The 25,348-nt window shown below is 42.4% G+C and overlaps 1 protein-coding gene across 1 annotated transcript in view; it reads left to right on the top strand.

Annotated features, from left to right (window-relative positions):
- The window catches only part of fgf12a (fibroblast growth factor 12a), a 32,526-nt gene extending 7,581 nt beyond the window's left edge, over positions 1–24,945 (top strand). Inside the window, 3 exon segments of the mRNA XM_072669039.1 lie at positions 5,920–6,023; positions 21,964–22,162; positions 23,799–24,945. Coding sequence (XP_072525140.1) covers positions 5,920–6,023; positions 21,964–22,162; positions 23,799–23,914 — 419 coding nt within the window. The 3' untranslated portion in view covers positions 23,915–24,945.
- The last annotated feature ends 403 nt before the right edge of the window (positions 24,946–25,348 follow it).

Raw genomic sequence — 25,348 nt, 5'->3', positions numbered from 1 at the left:
AGAAGGCAGGAGACTGGCCATTCTCTCGAGCAAGTATGGCCTTGTACGTATAGTATCCCATCAATAGTAGGAACAAGAGGGTCTTTGGGACTTGTTTTCAAAGAGGACATACTGTCTATTCATTAGCAGTGGTCCTTCTAATGAGGAACACTCTATTTGTAACACTTTCAAAGTAAGAGTATATAGACTCCCTCAGGATCGTATGGAAGGCACAACCTTCACACCAAGAACACTGGCACAGCTGAGGATTCATTGCCGTCCCTAGAGTGCTGCATCATGGCAGACAAACAGCTCCCTCCTTGGGACCAGGTTCATGACAAATGAACTGTTATCTCGCAGAGTCACACAGGTGACTCCTGGCACCCAAACACTTGCTGTGCTCTAAGCACTGGATGTATTTCCATTGTTCAATTCCCAGAACAGAGCACCTGGGAATAGGCAAGGTCTAGCACTAGGAGAAAATCAGGTAAAAGGAAAGGTATCCCAGAATAGGTCTAGGTCCTTTTCCGTTTTATTAGGTCAGTCTTGCAGGCAGAGCTGAGAATTTCGGACTTGTAGACTTGAACCGTGGTGCTGAGCCAAGCGAAGATCCAAGAAGACCTTGCTGCCAAGCAATGGTGGTGGAATACCTTCAGGCTATTCCACAGATCACCTGGACCATAATGCTAACAATTCACCTCCCGGCCAGATCCACGGCCGGGAGAGCAGTGTAAACCTTGGTAAATAATTCAGCAAACAAAAATGAAAGATTTGTACTATGAATCATTCTCACTACCAGGAGCTGTGGCTCAGCTGTGGAGCGGGACAGGCTTCTGCGAGCGAGAGCCAGTGAGAGCGTGAGGGAAATACAGAGAGAGTTTGGCATTTAGGCCAAGTAACAATGTTGATTCCTTGGATAGATTATCAGTATAATAGATTACTTTCACCTTGAAACGACTGACCCATTGAACCCAACTGACTGCGTTGATTAGACAAGTAATGCATTTCCAAATGGCCTTTCTATCACAGCAGTCAGCAGATCAGTAAGAGCAATGCTTTCCGCATACTATATGTGGCCAGCTTGATGCATCTGCATTTGCATTGCTGATACGACGGACGAAAATAAGATCCCGAAAACAAATCGTTAGCCAGATTAGCCCGGAAGACCAAGCTGCTTGGTGCAAGGCCAGGTTTTCTGGGGACATTTGGGGGCTTTCTCTCTTCATTTAACCTTATTACTAACTGAAAAATGTATTCCGGATTCAAGCAGGCACACTGATTGGGCTATTTGCATTGCTTATTAGCATGAGGTGAGACCTCGTACTGTCTGTTCCTGAAAGCAAATGTTGTGTGCGGAACAGAGTGAAAGCAAAAGAAATAGCCAATTAGCATTGCTATTTTTCCATTTTCAAAATGACATCAAGTCCACTTCCTTCATTATCGAGATTTTGTGCTGACTTCAAAGCTGAGTGAATCCGCAGATTCACTGTTGGGCCCATAAATTCTCCAGCAGAGGCCAAGTATGGCTTATTAGCATGGCCTGGGCTATATCCTCACCATTAACTTTATTAAAAACTCCCACTATGTGCTTCCAATCACTCGCCACTTTACGAAGGCAGCTTACTTCATGGGTTTTCTGCATAGGTGGACGAGTACGGGCTGTAGACCATCTCTTACAGCATACAGAGACCCTCAACCCCATTTTGGTGGGTTCTTGTTGATCAGTTGACCAGACATTATCTGTGATACTGGACTTTGCACACTAGCGGCACGCACTCTGAGCTCTAATAATGGTCTACAGCAGGGTCGTCCGATCATCATCATCAGTTCGTCAACAGATGGGCTACGGTGTCTACCTGTACACCAGCAAGGCAGAGCCACGGTAGCAGGGTTCCTAACGAAGCCTTCAGTGAGTGTGTCTCCTAAATGAGAATGTGCCTAATTGCAAGGGCAGTTCTCGTCCTTGTCGATGTACGGGGCAGTCGATGAGTCACGTTTTGGTGAACATGAACATGATGAAGCAAAAGACGTGGACTGCTTATCTGCTGCTGCGGTCAATAAGATAAGGATCTGATGATGCTGTCGAGCCCATTGTAGTCTTCTCGTTTTCACCGAGGTGATAACTGCCATCAAAGTCTGCATCCAGTTCAGGAACTTCAGCGATCATCTCGGCAGCAAAATAAAAATAATTACAGCTGCTACTAAATACTTCACGATCTGCCTCTGAGTGCCCGCGATTCAGTGGCCACCACAACTGCCCGGCTAATGGAGCTGTGGAGGCTTGTGGTCATTAATCACGACTAATAGAAGTTTCTCGTGGTGCAGACCAATGCTCAGCCAAGTCTCCTTTTCGGATGGGGTGATTGCAAGTCTGGACAGCAGGGATTAGATCCAGCTGTGAGGGTTTGAGGGCAGGCTGTCTTTTCGAAGAGGCTTAGCTGCTCCTACCGGGTCTTGCTTACTTTGCTGCCATCTTACCAACGGATTTGTGTCTGTATAGATTACAGTTCGTGCCCTTTTGTCCGAATTAGGAACCCCTGGTTTTATCAGCAGAGGCCACATTAACATCAGGATGAGCCCCATGGCTCTGCATGCATAGGGAGAGATGGTCGCTTGCCTTTGTTAATGGGATATAACAGCAATCAGTTTGGATAGATTCCCAGTTTGCTGCCATGATTGTATGTTGCCATGATAAAACATCGACTTGAAAAGTCACTGACACAAATCCGGCAGCCGCAGCGAATTTGACGGCAGCAGATTGGATTTCTCGAGAAGTAAACAGCCCTAAACATGCCGGTGACGCCATGCTTCCCAAAATAGCGTCCGGAGTGCTCACAGAAAGTTCAAGAAGCCCACCTACATGGACTTGCCTGCTGATGCCCTTGTCAGGACAGATGCACTGAACATCACTCCATCATACGCAGCATTGCTCTCCCTTTAAAGCTGCCTGAACTCACCTTGGACTGAGAGAGAGGGGAACTCTCAGCGGGCGGGGAAAGGACTCATCGGAGTCCGGCTGTGTCACATATGATCTTGTGAAGCCAGCGGTAGCAACATGTCCCACTTGACAGATCCATTTTTCTCTTTAAAAGCCTTTATAAAATCTGTAGGTTGATTAGCATGGAAATAACCTGAGCAAGAAATAACCTGGGACACTGCTTCAGATGATTCTTTGAGCGATTCCATAGAAGAATCCATGTCTGTAGGTGTGAAGAACCTTCACATATTAGTAAAGACCCTTAATAGAAAAAGAAGGTGGGTTAATGGTCTAGCGGTTTAATGAGACACTACATAGGAGTCGCCTAGCCATGCTGCTTTGCCATCAGCAGCCGGAGTCGGAGAGAGCATAATTGACCGGTCGCAAGCATCTGTTAGCTGGGGGCCTGGTGTTTTTTCCCCCCCTCTGAGCACGTCAGCTGCCTGGTGGTGGTATCTGGCATTGCATGTAGGAAGGAGACGTGTTCAGGCCTTACCCTCCTATAGTGTCGGGGGCATTGCTAGTGCCTTGGGGAGCTACAAACAGGTGGATTAATTGGCAGAACCAAACTGGGATCTCAATGGCAAACATGTTGGTTCTTGATGGAACCAAAAATGGTTCTTCTATAGCATTGCTTAAAGAACCATTCGAAGCATCTTTATTTTTAAAAGTGTACAGAGATGGTACTGGCAGATCTTTTACTGGTGCAATTTCAAGAGGATTGTGTGTGTGTGGGGGGGGGGGGTAATGTATCTCCTGTAGACTGTTTGATTTATGTGAGATCATTATGCGTGGTTGGTTGGTGTGGCACCATTACCTGCCACTGAGCTACTACACCATGTGTGGTAAGTGTGACCTTGGATAAGAGCGTCAGCTGAAGGCCATAAATGTAATTTTGGGACGTGTGGATTGGCATTGAGGTATTTGGCTAAAACCACCGGTGATTTTTTTACATGGATGGTCCATTATAGATGTGTGACATTAAGCTAACATTCAACTGAATATGTATTAAATGCAGCTGAACTCTAAGCTGAATGGAAATGACTGTCTGTTGAAGTAACTCTACACCTAACCCTGTACTGTATAAGGGCAGGGTTAGGGTTAAATGCAAGGTTACATTCAATCAAATCAAAAATCAAATCAAATCAAATTTTATTTGTCACATACATAGTAATACACAGTATAACTTGCAGTGAAATGCTCTTTTTGACAGTCTGCTCACATCAAAGCTATTCAATAAAGATCTAAATTTAAACTAAACCTTAACTTAATGAAATAAAGTGCAAAAGTGCAAAAAAAATAAAATAAAATAAGTTACATTTAAGTTAAAAAATAAAATCTAAAAATATGAAAATATAGAGATATAGAAATATAAGAAGCAAAAAATATACAGATGGAATAGTGCGTGTCTGTATATATATATATATATATATATATATATATATATATATATATATATATATTTATATACAGACAACCATTCATACAATACATTCATGAGTTCAGTTGTGTTTAATACATATTCAGTTGAATATTAGAGTTGAATATTAGTTGCATGTCAGACGAGCATCTACTACACATCTACAATAGACCCTCCAAGTACAGTGATACCAACACACCTATAGCTATATGCAGATCAGACTCGCTATTTCATTGACGGATGATGGAAAAACATCACTAGACTGATCATAATATTTGTTGAATTTTCTTGATTAAGCTGACACTCTTATCCAGAGCGACTTTCCAGAGCGTCACTCGTATTACAGATGTGGGCCAATGTAGTGTTAGGAGTTAGGAGGCCCAATGACTCTTATTGGTGTAGCACAGCATAGTCACCCAGACTGGGAATCGAACCCCAGTCACGCACGTGGTCGTGTAGTTCCCTGGCAGGTAGTGGCGTTAGCTGTTATGCCCCACACCAACCACTTTTACGTTTAAGGCATTTAGCAGACGCTCTTCTCCAGAGCGACTTACAAAACAGAAGTGCTTCACTCAGAGATCCTCTAATCTTAGACTCTACTAAACACAAGTCAATATGGAGACCATAGTACTCTTCTCTTCGCCTGAGTACTCTCAAAAGAGGTCGGTCTTCAGTCTGGGTTTGAAGACAGCGAGCGTTGGACTCTGCTGTTCGGACACCCAGGGGAAGCTCGTTCCACCACTTCGGTGCAGGACAGAAAAAAGTCTGGACGCTCGTCTTCCGTAGATCTTAAAGGATGGCGGGTCGAGCCGAGCCGTACTTGAAGCTGGAAGGGCTCTTGGTGCAGATCAGCTTTGGACCATCGCCATCAAGTACTGGTGGAGGGGCTGGCTGGTCCAGTCTTGGCTTTGTAGGCCAGAGTCGGGGTTCTGAATGAATCTGATGCGGGCAGCAGCTACAGGAAGCCAGTGACATGGCTGATTAAATGTTTCCTGTTCACACAGATAGCATTCAGGTTCACTGGAATATGGATAATACTCACCTAGCTGCTGCCTGATAGCTTCATTTCACAAAAATCTGTTTACTTTCAGTCGTTCAGTTCTAGATTTATTGCCCATAGTGATCAATAAGGTACGAGACAGCTGCAGCAGATGCAGATTAGTCCGAAAATGCTGGAATATTCCTTTGAGGCCAATTTACACCCCCGTCCAGCTCCCATTGATTTCGATCGCATGAGATTGAATCAGCTTGGTGGACAAGCCCAGGTTGGCACTCCTCCATGGTGTCGTATCTGATCCAGCAATAGCTTACCACAGCTCACGCTGCCTTTGCTGCCCAGCCTATATTTTGGATGAATACATCTCTCAGCTCACAACTTATGAATTCATCTCAAGAGGGAACAGGATGCAGTGTGAGATTCCTGACCGTGGTACTGGGAGTGTTGCGTACCATTGTGTCCTGTTTTACTGTGTGGGACTGGGATTGCAGCAGTGCGAAAGGCTGTGGAAATATGTAATGCTACACCTGCTCTGTGTGTTTCTAGCCCTTTTTAACCTCATCCCGGTCGGACTAAGGGTGGTGGCTATCCAGGGAGTAAAAGCTGGATTCTACATCGGCATGAACGGAGAAGGCTTCCTCTACAGCTCGGTAAGCAGCGCTTCCCTCTTTATCTACATTACACACACACATACACTCATACAAACACTGTCTTCATAATCTATATTCACTATGTGTCCAAATGTTTGTGGACACCCCTTGTAATGAATGTGTTTAGCTACTTTAAGCTGCACCCATTGCTGGCATAGATGTGCAAATGCACACACACATACATACAGCTGGTCTAGGCCCTGTAGAGAAGTACTTCCAAGGCCAGCCATGGGCTAGTAGAGCTGTGGAGCAGTGGAGGAACTGTGTTCTCTGGAATGATAGCTGGTGCTCCATCCAATCCTTGCCTTGGGATGAGTTGGGAAGATGGGGATGAGGTAGTGGTGGTGGTGATCATCCAGCATCCTGACCTCACCAATGCTCTTGCATATTCCTCAGAGCAGTGCTCCTTCAAAATCTAGTAGAAGACTTCAACAAAAGCAGATTTGTTTTCAGAAGCAGGTGTCCCAATACTTTTGTCCGTATAGTATAGTATATATATATATATATATATATATATATATATATATATATGTATAGATAGATAGATAGATAGATAGAGAGAGAGAGATTTTTACAATTGTAGCTTTCACAAAATCATAGAGACAACATGGAATATATATTGCTATTATGTATAGATTCATATATATATATATATATATATATATGGAACAAATGATCAGGATATAGAGGCTCTCACATAAATAAGATGCATACGTGTGAGAGAAAGCGAGAGAGACAAAGAGAGAGAGAGAGAGTCAAAGTGTGTGAATAATTTATTAATCTTCATAAGCATGTAGATTTATAGCATCTTGTATTCGCTATCATGGTGCATGCCTCTTAAATATCCCCACTAGCCTCCCTGAACAGGTTCGCATTGTGCATTCATAGCTTCCCCATTTGGCATATCCCAGGTCACATTAGCATAAACGCTTCCAGAGCGAAACTGTGCCTTTGCCCGCAGAGGAAGCTAATCGTTAACCATTTAATTCAATATTCCAACACGTCCTCGCATTCAGCTCCATCAAACAGTGCAGGCAGGGTAAGTCACGGGTTAACAGCCTTACAGCCTGCCTCCCCCCCTGTGGGCTTCAGCTGAGTTATGGTGGGTGACAGGCATATGCACTCCTGCCGCTCAGTCGGCAGCAGAAACACGTTGGTAGGAGCGTGTCGCAGTGAGCTACTACCGCTGACAACTTATATAATGGCCGGTCACACAACTCTTAATCCTGTTAAAGACTATCTGTGAGGAGGAGAGTAATTTCATTTCCCGTAGCCGATGCCGAGCGGCTCGGCCGCCGTGGATTTAACACTCTGATCAATTCGGGGAGTAAACTGTGTCTCGGAATGCAGGAAAGTCCTATCCATCAATGGAAGCTAATGAAGTCGCAATCAGCTACGCTTCCGTAATGATCAATATGGTGAAACTGAGCTACACAAGCAAGCACGAGCAAGGCTGGCACTGAAAGGCCGGCCCATATTCTACATATTCTCCTGAGGTCCTAATATTAAGCTTATGTGTGCATTTGCACATCAGTATATCAGTCATTTACAGAAACACTCATGGAAACGTTGCGTTACGGGGTTGTAAACAAGCATTCTGCTTGTTTACAACCCCGTAACGCAACGTTTCCATGAGTGTTTCTGTAAATGACTGATATACTGATGTGCAAATGCACACACACACACACATATACATAGCTTGTCTAGTCCCTGTAGAGAAGTACTGCCAATAGAATAGGACTTTCTGGAGCAGATAAACATGAACCTATTGGCACCATGCTGCCTAATGCAAGGCGTGGGCTATAGTGGGCTATAAAGCCCCCCCTCCCTCCAGCAGCTTTGAGCTATGTAGTGATGGAGGAACTGTGGTGTTACATCCATTAACTTCTGGGATGAGATGGGGAGTTGAGGATGAGGTGGAGTGGTGAGGTGATCACTCCTAATGCTCAAATCAACCAAATCCTCACAGCAATGTTTCTCCAAAATCTAGTAGAAAGTCTTCCTCTCTGCACAGGAGAGACAGTTACACCAAGAAAGCAGGATAAACTCTTTTTTTAAATACTCTTGACTTCAGAAGAAACAATGAATGAGCAGGTGTCCCAATACTTTTGTCCATTTAGGTTATACACTGAATACAGGCCGTTTCTACGAGGAGATGCTGCTGAACTGAAAGGGCTGGCCGCTGCCGAACCATCACGGAAGGCTTGTATAAATGATCACTGGAGTAAGAGGAAGGGAGTCCCGTTTGAAACGTGTCTTTGAAAGAGCTAAAAGAAGGTTTTAATTAAATGGAAGGGAAAAAAACCCTCCTTTGCCATATGGAGCAGCTCTCTCCAGACACGCGCCGTGGGAAATTAATATGCTAAAACAGCAGCAAAATCAGAGGGGATCACAAACATTACTGCCAGTTCATTCAATATTTACTAACAATGCTGATGGCTGAATCATGCGGGTGGAGCCTCTAACCGCTCGTACTCCGAGAAACTCTCAAGACGGACCGACAGGAGTGGTCTAAGAAGGGGGGGGGGCATTTAATTAGTGGGTTCAGGGGGTTATTTCCAGCACGCCTCACTAAAGGTGGTTTCAAGCTTGGGCTTCAGTTTTCCGCTCGTTCCGAGTCTGGCAGCGTTGCAGAAGCACTTCATATTAATGACGAGCCACTTAACTTTGCTTTTCTGAAATAGCAAGTGCTCAGATATGCAGCCTCTTAGCGTGCACCTCAAAGGCCTGAAAAGGCCTGGTAATCCTTCAGTTTACACACATCCTATACATGCAGTATAATACTCTCACCATCCATTCACTGCTGTTAGTGAGAAACTTGCATTATGGGTGTAAACAGAGAGCACTGCAAGGTTGATTGCGTACCTTGAAGCGATTTGTCCAGCAATAGGCACTTTTGTTGGCCATCAGCAGCCGGAGTCAGAGAGAGCACAATTGGACATGCTTTCTCCAGGTGGCTAGATGGCGCTCTCTCCCCTCTCTAGCACTTTTAAACTGGCACAGTTGGCTGGCACAGGCGTCTGTTAGCTGGTGCGGTGGAGCTGGGCCCCCGGCGCTTTCCCCTGAGTGTGTCGGCTGCCCGGAGTTGGTATTGGAGGATACGTGTGTTAAGCCCCTAATTTCCTAGTGTCGGGAGCACCGCTAGTGCTAGGGGGAGCTACAAATGGGTGGGTCAATTGGCAGCAGCAAAATGAAATAAAAAAGGAAAATTGGGAAAAAGGATGGGTTTCTTCTTCTAAACCTGGCTAGTGCGCCCCCTAGAGGTTAAAAATGAAGCGCTGCCAACTCCAGCAGTATTTTTCTTTCTGTTAAATAACTGTGGACATATGCTTTACAAATGTTGATGCTTCCATTGGACATCGTGGTGACATCCAAAGCAAAAAGCATCTGATTGGCTCCAATATACCAAGCCCCACCTCCGCATGCATATTAAGACCCCCATAACATGCATTGTTCAAATGCACTGAGAGGTTGAGGGTGGAGTTACTCCTTTTGCTGCTATTTCACTCAAACAGTCAATGGAGTGCGAGGGCCTTCCTAGGATTTGAACTGATGATCTCCTCAGACTTGATGAGCAGCAGTTAGACCGTAGGGCCGGTCTCGAGCTGCAAAATTACACTAAATAAAATCCCAGTTTTGAGTACATTTACCTTTCCTGTAAACGGCTTCACAGCTCCAGAGTGGAGCGACTGTCTAACTGCCTGCTTGTCAAGAGACTCAGCAGGTCCTGAGGTCAAAGCCCATCATCACCACCACCAGTTTTTTTTTTTTTTTTATGATAAGAAAGTCTCCCCCAATGTGATAGGGGGAGTTCTTGCATGCGGATGGGAATGAACAGTAAACGGATGGAGGGGGCGGAGCCACGTACTACACATCTTACACAGTATTGAATCAGTTTCAGCTGCAGCTCTTAGTCTCTTAGCTTAGTCTTAGTCTTTTGACAGAAACCAACTGAGCTACTTACAGAACAAGCTGAAGAAATATTAGTCTCATAATCTTCACTTAGCGCTGGTTATCATCTCCGTAGTCCCGCTAACTCCGCTAGCTCCTCCAGAGTCCACTACGCTCACGCACTGATAACACAGATTCAGAAGGACGTTGGTTTTTATTCAGCTTCTCTTTAGAGGTTATTTTGGCAGCCCACTTTCTCACATGGGTGGTTTTCGTCTCCCCTCAGCACTACCACATCTAATTCAATTTATGTCCTGGGGAATGGGGCTAGGAGAAACGGACCTGACGAGGGCCACGTTAATGTGGAAACCCATGATGTATAAAAGTGAACTGGCACATGTTTAATAACATCATTATCTCTTCCGAACAAACTTAATGCAGAAATACAGCTTTTGCATCATTTTACTCACTAAAAGTCCAGCCTTTCCTTCCTCACTCTCATAATTATACTGCTATTGACCTGCAAAAACCTCACATCACTAAACGGCCTCTTTACAGAATACAAAAACTCTATTTTCAATAGAAGTCTATTTAAAAATAATTTATGATATAAGTTAATACATTTTGGAGCATTTCTGTTGGTCCAGTCATCAAGATATTTCATTATAAGACATACATACATTATGTAAAAAATTATATACTGTAAAAATTAAGGATTTTTGGTTGGGGTGTAGAGTCCTAGGAAACATTATGTATCTTGCATCTTCACATTTTGAAAATAAGGAGCTCAGTGAACCTTTTATAGCTTTATACATTTCAAAAGTGCACCCTACACTCTTAAAAATATGTTTATTAAATGCAATTAAACTCTAAGCTGAATGTAAATGACTGTCTATTGAATGTAACCCTTTCCTCGTATAGTCTATGTATACTGTGTATACTGTTGTTCTCTGTTTATTGTGTATTGTCTGTAAATTAAAAGTAGAGTAGCGGTATATTGTTAATACTAAAGAGAGCATACTGGAACATACTTGGCCAATGAATCTGATTCTGATTCTGAATGCAACCCTATCCTTACCCTTTAAGGGTTAGAGTTAGGGTTAGGGTTAGGGCTACTTTAATAGACAGTCAGCTTCAGTGAGTTCAGTTGTATTAAATACATATGCAGTCGAATGTCAGGTAAGCATCTACTACACATCCATAATGGACCATCCAAGTAAAGTGATACCAGCGTTTTAGGAGTCCTAACCAGGGATTCCTATTGGTGTGGTGCTGACCTGGAATCGATACTCAGTCTCCACACATGTGTGGTGCTCAGTGGCAGGTAATGGTACCATCTATTATTCTTTTGGGATGAGTTAGGGATGAAGTGGGGTGGTGATCATCCAACATCCCGACTTCACTAATCCTGTTGTTGGGGGGCAGTGGTGGCTCAGCGGTTAGAGCACCGGGCTATTGATAACGGGGTTACCATATAGTTGGCAGTCAAACAGACGAAGAAGGAGAGTGACCACTTTAGGCCGGCAGACGAACTGTAATTGCCATAGCGACAAGGAGTAAGATGGACATGTGCTAAGAAGCCATTATTATGTCCTTGGGTCTAGAGTGACGTTTAACCACACCAAATTGGTCCCACAATTCCTAATTGTGTTGGTGGTTAGTCAGTCAGTCCAGCTCCTGAAGGCCTAACCAATGGTGGAGCTGGCTTGGCTGTAGAGCGTAGCTGCAAGATACCAAGGAGAAAAGAATTGTGATTGGACGTCGGTCGTTTTCAGTTTCCATTTGATGTTTCAAGACCCTTTAGTCCTTACGAGTCAAATTACTGTCAACACTTGTTGACTCCAGCGCTGTCAAGCGTTTCAAACATGGTTTCCCAGAAATCATTAGGCCTAGAAGGCTGTACGGGGTTCCTCACTGGTAAAACGCTGGGGTTGTGGGTTTCGGTAAAGGTGCACATATAATCTGTGGTAGTAAACACACACACACACACTAGTGAATATGTGAGCACACACATACCCAGAGCAGGGGGCAGTCAACTCCAGCACCCAGGTGAAGGACCTTGCTCCAGGGCCCAACAGTGGCAGCTTGCCAAGCCCGGGTATCGAACCCACAACCCTGCCATCAGGGTAGCTCGGAGCTCTAACCGCTGAGCCACCACTGCACTGTGAACTATGTGTTCACTGCATGGATGGGTTAAAGGCAGAGGCCGAATTTCATCTGTGCCCAACGCTGATGGTAAATATGATTGTCTTGTTTGTGAATGCAATCAAATCCTCAGTCCCCACAATCTAGCAGAAACAACGAATGAGCAGGTGTCCCAACACTTTTGTCAATTTAGTGTAAGTGGATCTCCTAGGAAAATCCCTAAAAAAAAGAACATGAGCCCTTTAACACCTGACTGTGTAGACTCTAGTTTAAAGGGCTAGATTCTGGTCAACACTGTGCTAAATCCTTCTCTCATCCGCGAGGCTTTCACAGCTCCGCGATGTTGCCGTCGTACAGCTATCGCGCTGTCACGAAAGATAGTTCCAGCGATTTTCCCTGTCAAAGCTGCAGGCTGGCTTTTTGTGTGTAGAAATGAGTTAGAAACCGCCAATGCAGAGATGCTGCTGTAGCCCTCCAGGGGGGCAATTACTCAGGGAAGTTTCCCCACTCTGATCCTGCTCATTATCTCAGTCTCTCTGGAGACACGCAGGGAGGAGGTTCGGAGCTTTTTTGCTCCAGGAGCTTTGAGGTGCTTTGCCTGTTCCTCATCCAGCTCTAATGATGCAAGCCTTCCCTTCGCCTTGGAAAAGGGAAAAAACTTTGATCCCACCGGCTGCGGATTCTTCTGCTGTGCTTCCAAAAGATGTGTCAGAACACACTCCAGGTGCCAACACTGAAAGGGTCCTGTCCATTGAAGCTGTGATGCTGGCGATGCTCTGTTTTAATGACCTCCGCCACTCTGATTCAGACAGGCTGTGTTCATGTTACAGAGCTGAGAAATCAGAGAGCTGTTTCTGAGCGTTTATCCTCTATAGTGCAGCTCTGTCCCCAGAGACTGTTAGCCTTCTCACCAGTTTCTGCTAATACCAAAACAGTGCCTGCATTGTTGGCCTAATTAGCAATATTGTGTTACCTGAAGAAAGAATTAGAGGATGTATAGAGGGTTCTTCAATGGTTCTTCAGGGGTTCATGGGCCTGTTATTGCCTTTACCCTTGAAGTACTACTCTTAAAAAGTGTTCTTTTAAAGAGTATCCAAGGTTTCTTCAAGAGTTCAAGGGCTCATTGTCTTTGCCCTTGAAGTACTATACTTACAAACGATTCCTCAAGGGTTCTTCAAGGGTTCTTCAAGGGTTCTTCAGTGGTTTGAGGGCTAATTGCCTTTACCGTTGAAGTCCTACTCTTAAAAAGTGTTCTTCTAAGATTCTTCAAGGGTTCTTTGAGGGTTTAGTAGCTTATACTTGTACGATTACTCTTAAAGTACTACACCTACTAAGGGTTCTCCCAGGCTTCAACATTTCATTGCCTTTACCCATGACAGAAGACTGGATCTTTAGTGTTGACTCGGTCAGTCTAGTCCCATTAGGGATATTTTGGGAGGGCCTTATATACATGTGGAACTATGGGAGGGGAAAGGATGATGAAGAAGAGGAGATAGGGGATGGGGGATGAAGGTGAGGGTACTTGGAGTGTCAACATGGGGGGGGGTGATGGTCATCCCACAATAAAGGGTTACCTGTATTACCATTTAGTTGGCAGTCAAACAGACGAAGAAGGAGAGTGACCACTTCAGGGCGGCAGACGAAGAGTAATCGCCATAGCAACAAAGAATAAGATGGACATGTGCTAAGAACCCATTATTATGTCCTTGGGTCTAGAGTGACGTTTAACCACACCAAATTGGTCCCACAATTCCTAATTGTGTTGGTGGTTAGTCAGTCAGTCCAGCTACTGAAGGCCTAACCAATGGTGGAGCTGGTTTGGCTATAGAGCATAGCTGCAAGATACCAAGGAGAAAAGAATTGTGATTGGACGTCGGTCGTTTTCAGTTTCCATTTGATGTTTCAAGACCCTTTAGTCCTTACGAGTCAAATTACTGTCAACACTTGTTGACTCCAGCGCTGTCAAGCGTTTCAAACATGGTTTCCCAGAAATCATTAGGCCTAGAAGGCTGTTCGGGGTTCCTCACTGGTAAAGCGCTGATCAGACTTGGCAAGAGCGATTTATTTATATCCCAGAGTCCAAATAAACTTGCTTTGCCTTCCTGCTCAATAATATTCAGTGTAGGTGTTTTTCTGGTGCAATGATGACAGCATGACAACCATAACAGTATAAATAGATAAAGGCAGAAGCTCCAGAAGTAGATCTTTAGCACTGGTCCTAAAACCAGTCCTCAGGGATTCTCAGACAGTCCATAGTGTTCAAGTTCTTCAGCACAATTAACAGTAATGAACATATAATGAGCCGTAACTTCAAAGGGCCTTCATGTACAGTGTAAGCGTAACATAGGGTCCGAACAGTCCAATTAATGCAAACCTTGCTTGAAAAACAGCTCTGTTTTGACTTGAGTGTTTTAGTGTTTCGGGCCCCACCTCACAACTTACATGACTGTAAGGATCTGCTCTAACGTCTAGGAGCCAGATACCACGGGACAGCTTCAGGGGTCTTGTGGAGTCCATGGCTTGATGGATCAGAGCTGTTTTGGTGGCACGAGGAGGGGGGACCCTCCCAATATTAGGGTTACTCCAGCAAAAGCAGGATAGACTCTTTCTAATACCCTTGATTTCAGAAGAAATAATGAGTGAGCGTTTAAGTGTCCCAATACTTTTGTCAATATAGTGTATTTAAGATCTATGTAGTTTTACTGGTAGTCCTTCCAATCTCAGATATCAACAGTGATTTTTATTATTAGTAATAATCAGATCTACTGGCCTACAGGACCACATGTCCTTAAAGTCTAAAGTCTATATATATATATATATATATATATATATATATAGATAGATAGTCAGTGATGTCCAGCATCACAAAACCAGCACATTTACATATAATCTCAGCCTATAGCGATTTAGCCCGCCCATATTATATTATATATAATATATATAAATTATGGTGCATTGTGGGATTGTTGCAGTGCACTGGAAATTCAGCACTCCAAAGTACTGCACTACTATATGGTGCAGTTTCCGACACCGCCGATGAGTGTCTTGCTCAAGTCTGCACTGAGCTTCTTGGGCTTTCCTATTGTACTGTGTGTTGGTTAATCCAATGAATGATGGCGAATGCTTTTACTTTATGTGGGCATCGAGAAGCTACCAGCTGTAGTCAATCATGATCACTCACAGGAAGTTAAGAGACCTTGGCCTTGGCCAGATTATAAGACATTTGGGCACTTTCAGCAGCATTGATTTAATAATCTAAGCATATTCGTGACCCTGCACTCCAAAATATTACTCCATAATATATGAGATATACCATAGAAGAGCCATTTTTGGTTCCATAAAGAAGCATTTTTGTAAAATATTTTTGCAAAATTTATTTAGACACAAGAGAGACCTCAAAAAGAAGGGTTTGGACGATGAATTTTCCCTAATTGTCTTTCCTTTAAGCCTCGAAACAGATCAAGTTCCACCCTTTAGGCATTCGTCCCATGCAGAGCGGCACAGATTCAGAGCTAAAATGGAAATGGCTGAGAGCAGTGTTGCTCTGTTTGTGAGCTAAATGTCAAACTTCCAGGCATTTTGCCTTAATTAGCTTGACTTTGCATCAATAAACTCATAGAAAGGAAACAGGAGCTGAAGATTGTGAAGAATTAAAATGATTAAGTGACGTAAGCGTGTGCATAATGTCCACGCGAGTCCACCCACCTGACCGTGTGTTTAGCTGGGGGTCCTGTGTATTTTGAATGCTATGCTATTTGTAGCTGTTAGGCCTAGAATTTGCCGGTGCTTGGTGCGATCTGCTGGTCTGCAGTGTCAAACTGCTGGATTGCGTGGGGTTTCCAGGCTCTGGAGTTTTCCTCTATTATTTATGACACGTTCGCTCTGACCTACTTCGCAGCGCAGCGGTAACCACAACTCTCTCTGTAGTTTAAACGCATCTATCTTTAACTAAGCACAAGCGCAGCGTTCCAACATACATCCCGTCCTCAGCCGAACACGCAGCCGTGCGGCGTGACTGGGCGAGATCTGTTCTCCCTCATTTGCACACGCTTTCACATGTGCAGGAAAGCATGCTCACGCTAAGAAGCACTCCAACTCCCACGCCTGCACACTCCCTCTCACTCCCTCTCACTCTATACCCCGCTCTTGTCTTTGCTAGCCGAGGGTTACATGAACCTTTTGGCACCATGGTGGAGCAGTAGAACTGTGTTCTCTGGAATGATGGTGGAGCTCCATCGAATAGACTTTGGGAATGAGTTGGGCATGATGAGGTGGGGTGGTGACCATCATCCAATGCAATCAAATCCTCACAGCAATTCTCCTCCAAAATCTAGTGAAAAGTCTTTTTCTCTGGACAGTAGAGACAGCTACTCCAACAAAGGCAGGATCAACCCTTTTTTTTAAATATCCTTGATTTCAAAAGAAACAATGAACAGGCAGGTGTCCCAATACTTTTGTCCATTTAGTGTATAATGAGACACCAGCCGCGGTTCTGTTATGTAGTTATTCAGTTTTTACCTGTCATACAGTTCTGATTGCAAACATCCCGGGCATTTAAAGTAGCAGTATGCGAGATTTGGTGAGGTATGTCTCGCTCCTGGGCTCCCCCTGCAGGCGGCAAGTAGAAATTGGGACCACACCCCTAAAGGACATGCTTGTACACTATATATATATATATATATATATATATATATATATTACAGTGCATCAAGAAGCTACCAGCTGTAGTCAATCATGATCACTCACAGGAAGTTTTCTCTGACTCCACCCCCCCCCCCCATCACATGCAACACCCCTGACACTAGTAAGGGTGAGCCCCACACGCCCCTCTGACAAGTGCACAGCCAGCCACACCTCTTTCTCGAACTGCAGCCAATGCGACATCACCACTCTACCAGACACCCGGCTAGCAGACACCAGTGATGTGGGGGTATAGCGCCATCTACCCTAGAGAAAGCAAGGCCAATTGCGCTCTCTCGAGGCTCCGGCTGCCGGTGGTTAACGGCGTGAACGGGATACGAACCAGCGATCCTTTGATTACAGTGACGGCGCCTTAGCCCGCTGGACCACCGGCCTCGGCCTTGACATTTAGGTACTAAATTAATAATCTGAGTGAATGTACGCATATTTTTGGCCCTGCACTCCAAAAAATAAAGATGCTATGGAGGGTTTTTATTTTAGAAACCTTTACCTTTATCTCTTTTTACCACCATTTTTGTCTGTTTTATATATTCTTCCCTAGAAAAGAACAGTTCAGAGACACGCCTGACTGTTCAGTATTGCTGGGACATGACGAGTGTATGTAAATGTCCGACCTCAGCTGTATAAACGACAGTGCTCCAGCGGTGCTCTGCTTTTATCATGATGGGCTTGTTGCAGCTCCTCTGCACAGTTGTGCTGCAGTAAAAACCACTGAGGGATAGAGGGGGAATCCAGTTGTAGTTGCATAGGCTGCTGCACCCATTATACCCCCCCCTACACACACACACACACACACATACCCACTCCTACGGCAAGCCTAGATCCACATTTCAGCAGCTCCATTATTTGCAGAGTAGGATTAATTATCTTAAGGCTACTAAAAGCTAATTGCAGCACGGCTCGCACACAAACGCACCGGCCGGCTACCAGGGGTAGTACGAACAGACGCAGTAAAACTGGCCTGAAGCAGAATGGCTGACTAATTCTTTTTTCAGGCGTTGTTTAATTGCACGCCCGTCTCAGGCAAATTCACCAAACCTATTAGCCGAGTCAGGCATGTAGAACCTTCGGCCTGTGCTTGATAAGGTCCCCCACCCGTAGTTTCATTCATGTTCTTGATGGTTATATGGGGTGGAGGTGTTTTAATAGGGCAGATAAAAGCTTTTCAACCACCCTTAACATATCAGCCATTATATTATATTATATAATTATATCTCCCTACAATGGCACCTGTCAAAAGGGGGGAGGGGGTTATACATACAAAGTGGTCAGTTCCTGAAATTAATCTGTTAAAGGAAAGAAAAATGGGTGATATTGGTATGCAGTGGTCAGTATTGACCAAAAGTAGCCCCAGGAAGAACAGGGCCCCACCTCACAACTTGATTACATGACTGTAAAGATCTGCTATAACGTCTAGGAGCCAGATACCACGGGACAGCTTCCAGGGTCTTGTGGAGTCCATGGCTTGATGGATCAGAGCTGTTTTAGTGGCACGAGGAGGGGGGACCCTCCCAATATTAGGGTTACTCCAACAAAAGCAGGATAGACTCTTTCTAATACCCTTGATTTCAGAAGAAATAATGAGTAAGCAGGTGTCCCAATACTTTTGTCAATATAGTGTATTTAAGATTTATGTAGTTTTACTGGTAGTCCTTCCAATCTCAGATATCAACAGTGATTTTTATTATTGGTAATAATCAGATCTACCGGCCTACAGGACCACATGTCCTTAAAGTCTAAAGTATATATATATATATATTATTAGAAGTGGTGTCCACAAACATTTGGACATATAGTGTTCATCTACTGTATAGCACATCCGGACAGTCGCTGTACTGTCACACCTCGTTGTCTGCTCATGTGTAGTCTTTCAGGCCATGCTCAGCCTTCAGAGTTGGCCCTGTGTCCTTTCCAGACTTGCAATGTGACTGAGGCAGCTGTCTAGACACGAGCGGCGGCTGCCGAGCCCAACCTGCCTCTACCTTCTGAATAATAATGACCTGTCAGAGGGATCAGGGGAATAAAAGATCCGTTGAGCTTAAACACAGCTGTCCGGCTTGGATTCACACCGGTTCATCTCCGTTGCGGTGTCCTGTGTAGCCAGTAGGTCGGCCTATGCTCTGTCTCTGCCTCTGTCTCTCAGAGGATTGGTCAAATTCCACATTCTCGCCAGCACTAATTCAACGCCTCCTTTCTGTCAGCTCCTGTATCGGCCCCCTTAAAGGATCCATGTTCCACCTTTAGTGCGTAGACCTTTAGACGTTTGTTACTATTAGCAGTCATAACCGTAACAATTAAAAAATCATAACCGAAACCCGGCCATTTCTCACCTCTGCTCATCCCTTCGAATTAAACAAGCCATTTTTGGACATTGTGCCTTTAAATGAGCTCTGTTCTGACTGGCTGCCCGGCTCAGAAAGCAGCCCAGGCTGAAGCCAACGTCATAAACGTGACGTCATAAAAACCTCATAACTTGTCTGTTGAGTTGAGCTCAAACGATAATACATGACTAGGCTGGTAGATTTGATATATTACCAATAATACAAATCATTGTTGATATCTGAGATTGGAAGGACTACCAGTAAAACGACATAGATCTTAACTACGCTATATTGACAAAAGTATTGGGACACTCAAATGCTCACTCATTATTTCTTCCGAAATCAAGGGTATTAGGAAGAGTCTATCCTGCTTTTGTTGGAGTGACTGTCTCTACTGTCCAGGGAAGAAGGCTTTCTACTAGATTTAGAGTGGAGGAGCATTGTGGTTTGGATTTGATTGCATTCAGCAACAAGAGCGTTAGTGAGGTCAGGATGTTAGATGATGATCACCACCACCCTACCTCATTCTCCCTCAACTCCCCAACTCCTCCCAAAAGTACTGGATGGAGCTCCACCATCATCCATCATTCCAGAGAACACAGTCAGTTCCGCTGCTCCACAGCTCAATGCTTCTTTATACATCCACCCCCTACTAGCCCATGCCTGGCATTAGAGGCAGCATGGTGCCAATAGGGTCATGATGTTTATTATCTGCTCCAGAGATGTGCATTTGCACATCAGTCTGAATGAATGCATTTATTTTAAAAAAAAAAAGATGTCCATAAATATTTGGACACGTAGTGTAGGTAGAGGGTTTTTTGCCATTAAATTGGCTACTTTTGGAGATGTTGTCTGGGCACACCTGCGCACCTCTTTCACTTTCACTAGTTTTTGCATGGAAATGCCTTTCTTTCCTCACTGATGAGTGCAAAAGGGCTCAGTGGGCTCCTCAACGTATTCATCCCCCTCGTAAGGCTTGCTTATGCATGCAATAGTAAGACCCCCCATGCCTCGTTTCACAAGCAGGTCCTTTGTCTCTCCTTCAGATCGCCAAGGAATTTGAATTAAAGCCGTTCTAATTTGTCCTCGGCTTTACACAATCCCGAACCGTGCCTCCGAGGCCGCACCAACTAAATGGAATTCATCGCACATCCATTACTAGGCAAACAAGGCAGATTGGTTCTGTTGTTTTTTTGCTTCTCCTAATTTCACATTCTCTCCCGCCTTTGTGAAATGCCATTCCCTAAATGTGTCCGCTTAGAAAACAGCAGTCTGGAGGTCAGTCAGGATGGTTTTACACTGATTATGAAAACATTGACATTCAGAACACATCAGCAGAGCTCTCACTAAATGCCACTGATGCAAACAGCTGTCCAAAAGTTTATGGACACCCCTTCTTGCTAGTGACAAAGCTGTTCACATCTCCATAGAAAAGCAGTGATGGAGCTCCCCCCAATGCTTTGGGATGAGCTGGAGCAGTAGAACTAATCGTTGAACATCAGTACCTGATCTCGCTGAGGCTCTTGTGGCTGAATGCAGTCAAATCCTGACTGTAGCTTAAGGCATTCCCTGAGCATTAGAGGCTGTTTCTGCAGCAGATGGGTGACAAAGTCCTGTTTAATGCTCTCGAATTTGGAAGAAACTGTGGATTTTGGCCGCAGGGGGTTTGACTGCTCACCTCCATATACCATACTTTGTATACTGTAAATGAATGTACGTTCATGTTACATGACATTATAATAAATATGTATTTACGAAATTAATCAAAATCAGTAATAAATTAAATATTTATCATTTGTTTTCTGCACCAGCATCATTACGTCTGCAGTATTTTGTGTTTATTTCTAGTTTTTAATAAACTGTAGATTATAGGTATTATTTCACAGTCTCTAGAAACTTCACTTTATTATCTTGTGGCCTAAATTTTTAGGTCACGACCTCGACAAATGACCTTGTGGCCACGCCCTGTTAAAAACAACCGCGATGTCTTATCGACAAATCGGGCTCAGTATATATACAGTATATATACAGTATATATACAGTATATTTATATATCACGTTTTTAGTTTTCTCCATTGTTTAAACCCTGTAGCTGCTCTGTACACTGTGTAAATAATTATGTGTAAATGGACCAATAAAAATACTCTGAATAGTATAATTTTATATATAGAATACTAACACTGTATTAACACTATAATTAGCAGTTTCTCATATCTCTCTCTCTCTCTCTCTCTCTCTCTGTGGAAACTAAGCTGTACTGAATTTGCTGTTTCTCTAATGTCACAAGAAACACCTCATTTACATATCTCCATCTATTAAGTCTACCACAGTTGAGTGAGACCCAATACAGGACAGCCAATCAGAACAGAGCTCATTTTTATAGAAGAAAATATAGGATATGGGCTGGTTAATATGAGTTAATATAAATATAACTTGGATAAAAATACTACAGCATTTTAAAAATATTCTAAATATTTAACTTCAGTAGAGTATAAATGATCCAAATGTGTGTGTGTGTGTGACTTTGTGGTTAAACTGAGAGCCCAAGTTCCTTAGCCTTGGCTGGCGTCCTCCAGGCCGACTCTGCAGGACAGAATACACCCTCACCCCCCCGACCCAGCTGGCAATGGAGTGTCTGCTGCCTGACAGGGTGCCACCACTCTAAGATAACACACACCGACTCCCGCTGCCTCTGTCTAACCCACGCTGATTACTGAGCACACACACACACACACACACACACACACACACACACACACACACACTGTGCCATCGTCCAGCTGGGAATTCCCTCAGGGCTTTTCGTCCTCTCTCTCTCCATCCAGTCCACCCTCACCCAGAAAAGCTTCACGGGGACTAATTCAGTTTTCTGTGCTCCACAGGAGATGTTCACTCCGGAGTGTAAATTCAAGGAGTCTGTGTTTGAGAACTATTACGTTATCTACTCGTCCACCATGTACCGGCAGCAGGAGTCGGGCCGGGCCTGGTTTTTGGGCCTCACCAAAGAAGGCCAGGTCATGAAGGGCAACCGGGTGAAGAAAACCAAGCCCTCCTCACACTTTCTACCCAGACCCATCGAAGGTAGGGCCATTCTGAACCGTAGGAACCTGAATTACTCATTGCTCAACTGGTCAAGCAGCCAATCAAACTGAAGTACAGTGAATTTAGTTGGATTTTAAAAATTCCACGTTTTGCTTTATTACACAATAGATGATTAGCTTATATACATTATAATTATATAAGCTGATCATCTATTTTAAATCACAATGACAAATTATAAAAATAAAATAATTTTAAATTAAATAAGGTAATCATATATTGTGTAATAAATCCAAATGTGGATTTTTTAAATTCCAACTATATTCACTGCACTTCAGTTGATTGGCTTCATTTGATTGGTATATAATGTATTCATTACCAATTGATGAGTCGAGATTATTGTGCATTGTGCAAACTTTTGCAAAAGACTATATCAATGATAACCAATAAAATTTCAATAAAAAATAACTGCAAAATTTCACTTTAAAAGGCTAATTTTATAGTTCTATCAAAATGTTAAATTTCATATTTCATATTTTTCATATTTTGTTTTATAAAATTCCTGTGAATTGTGATCAGTAGTTTGAAGTATCTTTAAAAACTTTGATGTCTGTTTTTAATTAGGTGATTATCCTTTTGTACCAGGGGTGCCCAAACTTTTGAATAAGACTGTTTTTCATCATTCAAATATATTTATATGTATTAACACATTTCAATATAATAAATATATATATATACTATATATATATAATGTATGATACAATACACAATGGAATATGAATGTAGATAGAGATAGAAAAAGATACTAGTTCAAGTCATTTTGGAGCATTGTAATATTAATATAGTTCAATTTTATATATACCAATAACCAATCGTTTTTTTTCTTAATTCAAATATTTTACTATTTTATTAACACATTTGAACAAAGTAAACATAATATCTAGTATGTGAAAGTTTACATTATAGTGTATCATGTGTAATATATGTATGATATAATACACTCTATATATGTATATACACATATATTGTGTATTATATCATATATATATAATATTTTGTACAATACACTATGAAATATGAATGTTAAAAATATACTAGTTCAAGTCATTGGAGCATTGTAATATTAATATTGTGTAATATTATATATATTCATAACTTTTAACTGTTGGTTTTGCAAAAATCATAAAATTATAAGAATTCTTCTTATAATTCAAATATTTATTAATGTATTTAAAAAAAAGGAAATGTACAATCCAGTATGTACAATTTTAGACAATCTTGTACTATAATATATAACATAATACACTATGAAATATGAATGTAAAAAGATACTAGTTCAAGTCATTTTGGAGCTTTGTAATATTAATATACTGTAATAATATATATACTAATAACTTTGAACTAATAACTGTTTGGTTTTGCAAAAATCACATTTTTCTCATAAGTCAAATATTTATCAACGCATTTGAAACAATAAAGGAAATGTAATATCTATATGTAAAATTTTATACAGTTTTACATATACAAAAATAATTAAAATATACAACATAATACACTATAAAATATGAATGTAATCATGAATCATGAGATTCTAGCACAACATAAAGAACAACTTCCAGCTCCAGATGATTTCAGGTCCTGACGGTTTCGTTTTTGTCTCGCTGTGTTCTCTCGCCAGTCTGCATGTACCGGGAGCCTTCGCTGCACGAGATCGTAGAGAAGCAACGCTCCAGGAAAAGCTCAGGAACTCCCACCATGAACGGAGGCAAAGCGGTCAACCAGAACTCCACATAGCAGGGCCAGAACACATACACACAGACACACACATACACACACATACACACACACACACACACACACCTCGCCCAGGCCCTAACACCTCTTACCACGGAAATCACAGAAACCCAGAACTGCACGCTTAACCAAGACGACTGTGTGAAAAGGTTCAGAGGAACTCAGAGAGGATCAGTGCAAGAACATGTCTTCTCAATCAGGACTCGAACTCATATTTTATGCAAAAAATGGAAGAAAATGATAAAAAAACTATATAAAAAAAAAAGTTACAAAAAACTTTACAAAAAACTTTACAAAAAATACTAAACTATACAGGTGAACAGCAGTGGGCCGTAGGTTGATCACAACAGTAGTAATTATTCATAATAACATTGTTTTGAATTGATGCTGTGATAAAAACAACAACAGCCACAGCGGCAGTGGCAGCAGCGGCAGCGGCAGTGGCGGCGGCTGCGGCAGTGACAGCCGCAGCAGCGACAGAGCTTTAACTCACTCCTGAATGCGCTCCTGCACCTCCCTGTGCTTTGGTGTGTTTCTAGAAACGAGGAAAGCGAGAAGATTTCCTTACTGACCTTTTCTTCTCCACTCACCATAACTGTTCTCTTTCTGTTGTGTCCAGGCCGAGCTGATGTTATTACTGTTATGATTGTTATGATTATGATTTGTAATTTGCATAAAGGTGAATGCACTTTTGCACTCTTGACACTGGAGTGTTGGTCAGAGTGAATGTATGTATATCTACTGTAGTGTCGGCTTTTAATGACTGTATTATAACTGCATTGCTGAGATTACATAGGTGGGACTGTTAGCTGGGGGGGCGTGGTCTGGAGGCTGGACGTTGCTTGTGGGGGGGCTTGGGTTCACTACGTTTTTCAACTTGCTCTCTATCTGCCACATCTGTAGCATACAATTGATTGATTACCACAGATTTGAATACAATTGTGTTGAGTACTAATAAAGTAAATAAATCAATATATGCATTTATTATTTATAGTAAACAAATATATTAACAACTATATATAACAACAATATTTCATGATATAATGTAATATATATTGTGTTATATATATATATATATATATATATATATATATATATATATATATATACTAATAACAAAAAAACATCACATTTTCCACGTAATTTAAATATTTTAATATTTATTAACACATTTAAGATGTGGAGATGATGTGCACAAGTCAATGTAAAATGTAGTATGTGAAATTTTATACAATTTTATACAAATAATTATAATGTATGATATAATACACTATACTAAATGATGTATAATAATGCAATATCATAATATATAATTGTTAAATAAATTAATTAAATATTTAATAAAATAACATACAACCCAATGGCATCTGCCCATTAACTTCCACTGTAAGTTTTGTAAAGTTCTGAGGCCTCAGGTTTTCTGGTCTTTCCATG

Source organism: Salminus brasiliensis, chromosome 23 (genome assembly GCF_030463535.1).
Source record: "Salminus brasiliensis chromosome 23, fSalBra1.hap2, whole genome shotgun sequence".
In the NCBI taxonomy this organism is placed as follows: domain Eukaryota; kingdom Metazoa; phylum Chordata; class Actinopteri; order Characiformes; family Bryconidae; genus Salminus; species Salminus brasiliensis.
The sequence above is the reverse complement of the archived record's forward strand: the minus strand, read 5'-3'. Positions and strand labels throughout refer to the sequence as shown.